Source organism: Nilaparvata lugens, chromosome 5, assembly GCF_014356525.2.
Source record: "Nilaparvata lugens isolate BPH chromosome 5, ASM1435652v1, whole genome shotgun sequence".
Taxonomy (NCBI): Eukaryota; Metazoa; Arthropoda; class Insecta; order Hemiptera; family Delphacidae; genus Nilaparvata; species Nilaparvata lugens.
Genome location: NC_052508.1, coordinates 69272835 through 69283043, shown reverse-complemented (window position 1 = coordinate 69283043; position 10209 = coordinate 69272835). Strand labels below are relative to the sequence as shown.

The following is a 10209-nucleotide window of genomic DNA, read 5'->3' as shown; positions in this document are numbered from 1 at the left end:
AATAAGTTTCATAAATTGCCAATTAATAGGACGGTGTTGGTGGTGCCAACCTCGGTTGGTGGCGATGACGCAATCTAGCTGGCTGGCCACTGCGCACACATTTCATGATCCCTACCGTTTCATCTAAATACCGTGCATATTCCTCTGTTTGAATTGTGGAATTTGATGATTTTTTGAAAGTTGTAGAAACAGCTGTTCTACAAATAAAATATCGACTATATATGTTCTTTTGAATAAACTGCTCTACCTACCTACCTCATGCACTAGAAGGAGGTTACAAAGTCAATTTTTTCAAGGATGGGGTGGACCCCCTGTTAGTTTCCCAGGGAGGAGACTCATACCAGTTAATAGAGCTGATGAATAACTATAAAGGGTATGAATTTGAAAAAAATCGGTCAAGTCATTTTTGAGAAAATCGTAAAAGAAATTCATTCTTCATAAGAATATTACGGAGCTCCAGCAATTTTCCCCAGAAATGAGACCCATGTCAGTTGATAGGGCTTATAAATAGCTACCTAGGGTATAAATTTAAAGAAAATCGTTTAAGCCGTTTTTGAGAAAACCGTGTAAAACATGGTTTTTTAGCCATTATCCACCATTTTTCCGCCATTTTGAATTGAAGTTTATTGAATTTCTTATTGTCGGATCCTCAACATAGATCCTAAGGTATAAAGACCTTAAGTTAATTTCAAGTTAATCGGTCAATTAGGAATGGAGTTATCGTGTTCACAGACACAACACCCAAAAATCATGTTTTTGGACTCAGGGGACCTTGAAACGTATAGAAAACATGAAATTAGGGTACCTACCTTAAATTTTTTTGGAAAGCAATACTTTCCTTACCTATGGTATTAGGGCAAGGAAAGTAAAAATAGCTGCGGCTACTGCAGTGTATTGTATGACGTGTTTAATAAACAGTATTGACTATTATATCAATAATATTGTTTGATGTTATATTATTAGCTGTATAAACTTGACGACGTTAAAATTACAGTGTGATGACAGTAAAATTATATTTATTTATTTATTTTAAGTCGTATCGCCTGATAATGTTATAAATAGATACCGGTACTGATATTGTATAACTAGCAGTTCTGTGAGCAGTAGACCTCGCGCAGTTATAAACCACAGCCTTCTCTTATACTGTCCATCAGAGTAATAATCCTGTCTGTATGTCGTGTCGGCGAGATATCGGTGTGAAAACGGCTAATGGCTGTTGGGGTTGGTGTATCAAAAATGCTGACATCAAAAGCTAATCTCCTTCAAGACATACTGGCAACAGGACAGCTCGAGTTCAAAGCAGAGAAAGGTCGAGGGACAATACTATGTTATTTCAATTATTAATTGCATTCGTTATTGCATGCAATCAATACTGCCGCGGTAAACGAAAAGGCCGTATCTGCAAAATAGTCAAATGGAGAAAATTGATGTTTTATCTCAGCCCATCAGGGTCACGTTTTTTGGCTTTCTGTCTCTACCAGGTGACCGATTTCAATAATTTTTTTTTCAAAGTACTTCTTTTTCAATGTAGAAGACTATGAATATATTTTCATTTATATATAACAATCCATTCATATTTTTTCTTACAGTTACCCTTTTCACTGTTCATGTTTTCTATGCCAAAAAGCCGTATATCAACTTACCTCTTTTTGGCTTAAAACGAGGTGCACAGGTTAGAAGAGGTCAAAAAGCCGTATCTCAACTTACCTCTTTTTGGCATAAAAATAGGTAAATAGCTTAGAAGAAGCCAAAAAGCCGTATCTCAACTTACCTCTTTTTGGCATAGGAAAAAGTGTTTTCAATAATGTAATTACTGTAAGGTAAAAGACTTTGAATTACAGATACTGCTTTTTATTCTGGTATTCTCTCTTATTAATTTATTGTACAGCAATTAAAATAAGTAAAACTTTATTTTGTGAGTTACAAAATAAAGTTCCATCCTCATCTCAAGAAGACTGCATTCTTTATTACAACATTGAAACTAAATATCTGATGGTCTGTTTTAGGAATTTTATAATAGAATAAAATCATTTTGGATAAAAATGCCATTTAATGAGGTGACTTAAATAAGTAAAGAACATGTAACATATTATAATGTAACATAGTGAAATGTAACATATTATAAAGTACTCATTGTAGAACTTGGCTAACTGACATTGTCACTACTGTTTGCATATTTCCAATATTATGTGTAGTTATGTACACTAAAATTTGGAAAAGCATGATATACAAACAATTACCATAACTTTGCTAATATTAATGAATCAATACATTTGGCTATATATTCAATTTAATATAGGCTACAACTATACAGAGAAAAAGTCAATCTCTTTGAAAAATATATAATAGTTAAACAGAGAATTTTTTTCATTTAACTTATATGCTAAAAGATGACACTACTTGCATTCCACAGTGAATATTTGAAATCACTTACTTTTTGGCATAGGAGGAATGCATTCCACTCCTAATTATAGAAGAGGAGTTTAATCAGCCTCAATATATAACTCAAGTAAGTGATTTTAAATATTCACTGCGACATTATAGAAGTAGTGTAATAAAGATGTAGTAAGTATTTCATCATGGAAAGCAACATTGATTTTTTTCATATCAGTTTGAAAACAGCGGTGTTTTTTTCATCTACAACTATTTATTGGTTCTATAATGGAAAATTTCTACTTTCTGCTCATTTACCATTATTTGCCATTTAATGAAGTGACTAAAATTTAGTAAGTACATGAAAGGTAATTGATATAAAATGAATAATAGTTTTTTAAATCTTGAAAAAAACAGGGATCTTTCGAGCATCTACTACTATTTATTTAATAGTGAGTTTAAACTTTCTGTACTCACTAGACTAACCATTATTTGTAATTCAATGAAGTCACTCAAATAAGTAGAGTACATAAAAAGTAATAATTACTTCCTGAAATTCCTGATATTAATGAATATTATAATACCTACTTGATAATTAATTGCTATAATACAATTTAGAACTCAAATACTTTATAACTTAGTACTATGAACTTGAATACTTAAATACTATTTTGAACTTGTATTAATACTTATTTATAGTATAATATTTGGTAATGATTTGCTTGGCAATGAGAAGTCATAGCTGAGTAATCATTGCTTGGTAATTATTCACATATTGTTACAGTACTTTCATGTATTTGCTTCATTAAGCATACAATGAAATTGCATTTAGTAATCATTCACTTAACACATTTTCTCAGTACATTTAATTTTTTTTCTCTATTATCTGCATATCTAGAAATCTTTCTTTAACATAATAATTCTCATTATCTCTAGGATGTTATACTAATACATCCTAAAAATATTAAAATAATAAATCCGCAGTTTGATCATATCTTGTCTTATCTTGGAGCTGATAATTGTGGTAGATATCCATATAGATTGAAACGCCTATAAGTTGCCGCAACCACTTATCGATTAGGAAATTGAGATACAGTTTGTTACACCGGAGTTTACGAGTCTTTTTAATCAATATGTGGTTGTGATAACTTCTAGTCGTTCAATCTGTTGCTTTACCTCAACTACTAACAGTCCTGTTCATCAATAAGATCGGGAGCGTCACTTACAGGTAGCCCCAACCAAAAAGCCTTTCTGTTTCCAGGCATAAGAGGCAATAGTTTTGTCAGAATCCCATCTTTCTTTGCAGCATTAACTCCACGAGGAGTGCACCTAGTTGTTGGAGCAGGGACAGTTTGGTTCTTCTCATGCTTCACTTTAAGAAATTTCAAAGTGGTTTGCTCTCCTTCAAAAGAAGTCTTGTACTTCAGAGACAGGGACCCTCTAGAAAATGATACCTGGACCATATTTGCCAGGTATGGTCTGGGAATGGCCTTACTGATTAAATATATTGATGAATAGTCAAATGGTAGAAAGAAGTCTTCAGGTTTCATACTGACAACAGTCACTTTTTTGGAGTTGCTATTTTGAACTGCTTCAGTGAAGTCTTCGAAGTCATATACTTTGCCTTTCAGTTTAAGTTGTTTTGAAACTTGGTGGTGGAAACTGTCGGCTGACATAAAGGTATGTCCAGCCTCAAGATAGTTGAACTCAATTTCAGATGCCGCAATTTCTTCACTGTTTACAATATAAACCATGTAAGAAAAAAGAGCCCAGTTTTTGTTTTGAGATGAACAGTTATCCATCCACAAGCAAATTTTCTTAAAATCTCTATTTAAAAGCAGAAATTTATGAATACTGCTGCAAATATCCTCTTGTTTTCTGCCAGAAATAGCTTCGTGCCATATACAAGCGATTGGTTGAATTTGTGCCTGTTGGCAGCCAACAGGCACAAAAGATTCATTTAATGCAATGATCCTTCTCGTGAATAGACATTCTTTAAATTGTTCAATTTGTGGCAGCATGAGTACTTTCTGCAAATCCATAGAATACACAACTACTGTGGTTTCTGTGTATTCTATGGATTTGCAGAAAGTAGCAGATTCATTGTAAGATTTTCTTGCTTGTTCATACTTTTTTTTATGAAGTGAATAGTTTTGACACACCAAACAGTTTTTTTCGTCCGGTTCCTTGGCATGAGACACGTCATGTTTTTGAAATGTCTCACACCGTTCGCACTCTTCGTGGCCAAGTTTCACAAATGAAATCTTCATTTCAGAAATTACATTTCTGTACAATTCATAAGAACAGTTTAGATTTTTATGAGTTTCTATGAAATCGTTGTGCATCACTCTAATATTTATGTCTGTGGGCAGGTATCTCCTTTCTGGGGCATGTTCTCTTCTATAATGATGAACACAAGGGTTGAATTTCAATATATGCTTTTCAATTACACTCCTATCAATTTTATTATGAGGGGAGTGTTTACCTCTTCGATCTGGTTTTGGAGTTATTACGTCAAGAGGCTGATTAAGCACATTGAATACAGCTGTGTCATTATTTTTTTGTATAGGTTGGCAAATCTGGTTGGTTTGCTGGTTGGTTCGCTGGTTGGTCAGTTGCATCAATAATAACTATATTGTTCAAAAACATACCTTCATCAGTGGCTGAGCCAGTAACTTGATTAATAGTCTGATTTTCATTTGAAATCTCAACAGTATGTTCAAAAATATAATTGTTACTTCTTGGTGAGAATTCACTGAAGTCGAAATCTATTATTATTGGTTGATCGTTGAGTAGCTCTTCTTTTTCATCTTCTCCGTTTTCATTTAGTACCTGAAAGAAAAATAGAAGTTATTCGTTGTAGACCAGTAAGATGAGACTTTTTGCTGTGGACCCAGAAAATAAATAAAATCTCTGTTTGATTTTAAAAGCTTATTAGCTAAAAAATGTCAATCTGTGTTGAAAAAAAATTACTCATGTTTGGTTACAATGTTTGGTGGAATCCCTGTTAATGAACTAGGATACAAAGTAGTTTTCTTTTGAATAAGAGCAGTCTTTAATTGTTTAGGAAAACATAGAGTGAAGGGAGAAAAATTATCAATATTTCAATAAAATAATACAAAAGAGTATCAAAGGATTTGACATAGCCCACTTGAAACCTTAGTAGTTACTGGTTGAATACTTCCTCTCTTGAATTGGTTAGCAGTTTTAGAATAATATATATCTTTTCAAACATTCAACTTCAAATGCTCTAAATCAATAGGTTTCTCACTTGAATCATAAATTCATTATATTCCAAATACAACTGTGTAGACCTACACTGTTGAGATATTGCCTGTTGTCTGTTGAAAATCGTGCATAGAAACAGACAGATGAACAAAAGCAAAAAGCACCCACTAATGAATCCTTGATTAAATTTTTATATATATAGTGGTATTTATACCCTTACATACCTCAGGAGCATTTGGAATGGGTACATCCTTAGATGAGTGTTGTAAGTCAATAATAGGCATCAACTCCTCATTCTCATCCACTTCTACAACTTGTCCACTTAGATTTTCATACGACTGCTCAGGAACATTTGGAGTGGGTACATCCTTAGTTGTGTGTTGCAATTCAATATTCTTAATCCCATCCACTTCTACAACTTGTCCACTTAGATTTTCATACGACTGCAAATAAAGGAAACATAATTGATTATTAAAGACCTAAGAGTATTAAAGCAAAAACGTTGACCTGATGATCAAATATTATCAGCTGCATCACCATCAAATTATTAAAAATTATTCCAAATCTCACCAGTGTAGGCCTATTAGCAATCTTTCTCTATTGAAAATCATGCATAGAGACAGACAGATGAACAAAAGCAAAAAGCACCCAATAATGAATCCTTGATTAAATTATTATATATGCCTTTACATACCTCAGAAACATTTGGAATGGGTTTATCCTTAGGTGAGTGTTGTAAGTCAATAATAGGCATTAACTCCTCATTCTCATCCACTTCTACAACTTGTTCACTTAGATTTTCATACGACTGCTCAGGAACATTTGGAGTACGTACATCCTTAGTTGTGTGTTGCAATTCAATATTCTTAATCCCATCCACTTCTACAACTTGTCCACTTAGATTTTCATACGACTGCAAATAAAGGAAACATAATTGATTATTAAAGACCTAAGAGTATTAAAGCAAAAACGTTGACCTGATGATCAAATATTATCAGCTGCATCACCATCAAATTATTAAAAATTATTCCAAATCTCACCAGTGTAGGCCTATTAGCAATCTTTCTCTATTGAAAATCATGCATAGAGACAGACAGATGAACAAAAGCAAAAAGCACCCAATAATGAATCCTTGATTAAATTATTATATATGCCTTTACATACCTCAGAAACATTTGGAATGGGTTTATCCTTAGGTGAGTGTTGTAAGTCAATAATAGGCATTAACTCCTCATTCTCATCCACTTCTACAACTTGTTCACTTAGATTTTCATACGACTGCTCAGGAACATTTGGAGTACGTACATCCTTAGTTGTGTGTTGCAATTCAATATTCTTAATCCCATCCACTTCTACAACTTGTCCACTTAGATTTTCATACGACTGCAAATAAAGGAAACATAAATGATTATTGAAGACCTAAGATTATTAAAGCAAAAACGTTGACATGATGATCAAATATTATCAGCTGCATCACCATCAAATTATTAAAAATTATTCCAAATCTCACCAGTGTAGGCCTATTAGCAATCTTTCTCTATTGAAAATTATGCATAGAGACAGACAGATGAACAAAAGCAAAAAGCACCCACTAATGAATCCTTGATTAAATTATTATATTATAATATAGTGGTATTTATACCCTTACATACCTCAGGAACATTTGGAATGGGTACATCCTTAGATGAGTGTTGTAAGTCAATAATAGGCATCAACTCCTCATTCTCATCCACTTCTACAACTTGTCCACTTAGATTTTCATACGACTGCTCAGGAACATTTGGAGTGGGTACATCCTTAGTTGTGTGTTGCAATTCAATATTCTTAATCCCATCCACTTCTACAACTTGTCCACTTAGATTTTCATACGACTGCAAATAAAGGAAACATAATTGATTATTAAAGACCTAAGATTATTAAAGCAAAAACGTTGACATGATGATCAAATATTATCAGCTGCATCACCATCAAATTATTAAAAATTATTCCAAATCTCACCAGTGTAGGCCTATTAGCAATCTTTCTCTATTGAAAATTATGCATAGGGACAGACAGATGAACAAAAGCAAAAAGCACCCAATAATGAATCCTTGATTAAATTATTATATATGCCTTTACATACCTCAGAAACATTTGGAATGGGTTTATCCTTAGGTGAGTGATGCAAATCAACAATAGCCATGAACTCCTTATTCTCATCCATTTCTACTTGTCCATTTACATTCTCATACGACTGCAAATAAAGGAAGCATAATTAATAATTGATTATTAAAGACCTAAGAGTACTGAAGCAAAAATGTTTATCTGATGATCAAGTAAAGGAAGCATGTTATCAGCTGCAATAATATCAAAATAATGAAAATTGATGGCATCAAATATTGGGAATTGCATAGTTTTTTGACTATGCCCTTATACTTTTATCTTAACCTAACTTATTTGTTTGCATGTGATATCTCATTGTAGGTTATAAGTTATTCCAGGAACACAAAAATATGAAATGGAACATTAATGGTTCAAAATTTGATTTGTAAATTATTCTAGAATAAATTTTATAATGAAGTTTCAAGCTTACCTTACAGTCAGAAGAAGGCTTCCTAGGCCTACAACATTTTTTCGAAATATGTTGTATGTACTGACTTCTGCAGAAACATTGACCACAATTTTCGCACTTCATACTCTGTATTTAATTTTTTACTCAATACACATCAGTATAATATTAAAAATAGTCATCATCAACTAGAACCTCGTTCTAGTCTAGCAAGTCCTCGCAAGACTAGAGAACAGGAAATGCTTTTCGTAGGCTAGTTATTTCCCTCCGGAAAGTTGTATCTGTGCCAGCTGTATCAGATGATTCAGTTATCAGCTGACAACAAGAGATTCATGTAATGCATAGAGTGAGTAGAACAGAAATTATAAGAGTGCCTTCAAAATTCAATGTTCTGTGTACCTATACATTTTAATGGTAAATTATTTTTCCGTAAGTGACTTTGAGTGAGACTATACCAAGCCAAAAAACAGTAAGTGGGGAATACTATTCCAGAAAGCCGTAACTGCTTTTTACTTACTGCTTTTTGGCTAAGTAAATCATAGTTACGGTATTTTAGCCTGGTATTTCCAACTTTGTTAGTAAGATACGTTGAGTAACAGTTTCATATCTCGAAAACGGCTGAAGATACGGTGTTTTCGCTTGTATTTTTGGATTCCTCGACCTTCAAAACATTAAAATGTGCTCTTACCTCAAAATGTGAAATTTTGCAGTTACGGCCTTTTCGTTTACCACGGCAGAATAGTTCATTTAATAGGTGCATAAAAATTTCATTCGATGAGGCATGCAATTAAAAGTCCACTCAACAGCTCATTTATGTTGAATAATTCTATACCGGTAGTCTGATTTTTCTCTAATATTGGCATATGAATAGATAAATAAATAAATAAATAAATAGATAATTTTATCCATTCAAAAAAAAAAAAACAGAAGAACATGTAAGTAAACTGGATACAGGCATTGAATGTAATATTATAATTATTGTTTATTGGTTGAATAAATGAATGAAAATGTTATCCATTTAAAATAACAGAAGAACATATAAGCATAGTGAAACAATAGCATAAGTAGATATCCCATGGTATAGGGCGTTTATGTCGCAACTTTTACTGTTATCTCAAGCCGACGATAGTTAATGTAATTCTTTCCCATAAAGCTGTGTGACGTTGGTAGTCTCTCATATTGTGCCGTTCATACACTCTCACCCCAATAAAACAGTAAAATTCGACAATAATCGGCTTGAGATAACAGTAAAAGTTGCGACATAAATGCCCTATACCATGGGATATCTACTTACGCTATTGTTTCTCTATGATATAAGTGACAGGCGTTGAATGTAATTATTGTTGAATAAATAAATTTTCAATGTGTATGAAAATGTTACCAATTATTTTGAAATGACAGATGAACTTTAAAGCCTACAACAGCCAAACTTTTCAACAAGATTTTTTTTAATAATTAAATCAGGATCAAAAATATATTTATGACTTAAATTCAAATATATTGAATTTGACTTGACAATATTACAGAGAATCAGTTGAAAAATAATGAAATTTAGTAACTTTGTTGTATTTTTGACACCTGTGTATCTCAAATATGTTATGAAATAAAAATGTAATATTATGAACTTTATGCAACAGCCAAACCGTTCAACAAGATTTTCTCCAAAATAGTTAAATCAGGATAAAAAAAATTCCATGACTAATAGATTTATTGGAACTGACTGTACAATATTGCAGAGAATCTGTTCAAACAAAAAGGAAATTTAATAACTTAGTTGTAGTTTTGACACTGTTCATCACAAATATGTTACATTCTTATTACTTTAATAGTCTGGACAAATAATTAGAAGAGGTATTTTATGTTTTTGAGAAGGGAAAGGTGTTTTTGAAGCAAAGAAGAGGGCTAAATTTGTCTTATTTCAATTACTGAAAGGGTCCCTTGATATTAATAAAAATTATGATAATTTTCATGTTGAGCAACCTGCAATAGTATCACGGTATATGGATATGACATCAATTTGCATTTTCAAAATAATATAGGGAGAATTGGAATCAACTCTT

General features: G+C 32.5%; 1 protein-coding gene across 1 annotated transcript; it reads right to left on the bottom strand.

Annotated features, from left to right (window-relative positions):
• Positions 1-4926: 4926 nt before the first annotated feature.
• Positions 4927-8890, bottom strand: LOC120351658. Its single transcript, XM_039429591.1, has 7 exons — positions 8174-8890; positions 7724-7834; positions 7254-7472; positions 6766-6984; positions 6296-6514; positions 5826-6044; positions 4927-5205 (listed from the first exon to the last, which is right to left on the bottom strand). Exons 1-7 carry the CDS (start codon positions 8273-8275, stop codon positions 4927-4929), a joined length of 1368 nt encoding a protein of 455 aa, XP_039285525.1. The 5' UTR covers positions 8276-8890.
• Between the last annotated feature and the right edge of the window lie 1319 nt (positions 8891-10209).

Bases quoted from the DNA above. Each gene is read 5' to 3' on its own strand.
- LOC120351658 (XM_039429591.1), bottom strand. From the start codon at position 8,275: ATGAAGTGCGAAAATTGTGGTCAATGTTTCTGCAGAAGTCAGTACATA. The intron at 6,045-6,295 runs GTATGTAAAGGC...CTTTATTTGCAG, and splicing joins CCATTCCAAATGTTTCTGAG to TCGTATGAAAATCTAAGTGG. The intron at 5,206-5,825 runs GTATGTAAGGGT...TTTTTCTTTCAG, and splicing joins CCATTCCAAATGCTCCTGAG to GTACTAAATGAAAACGGAGA.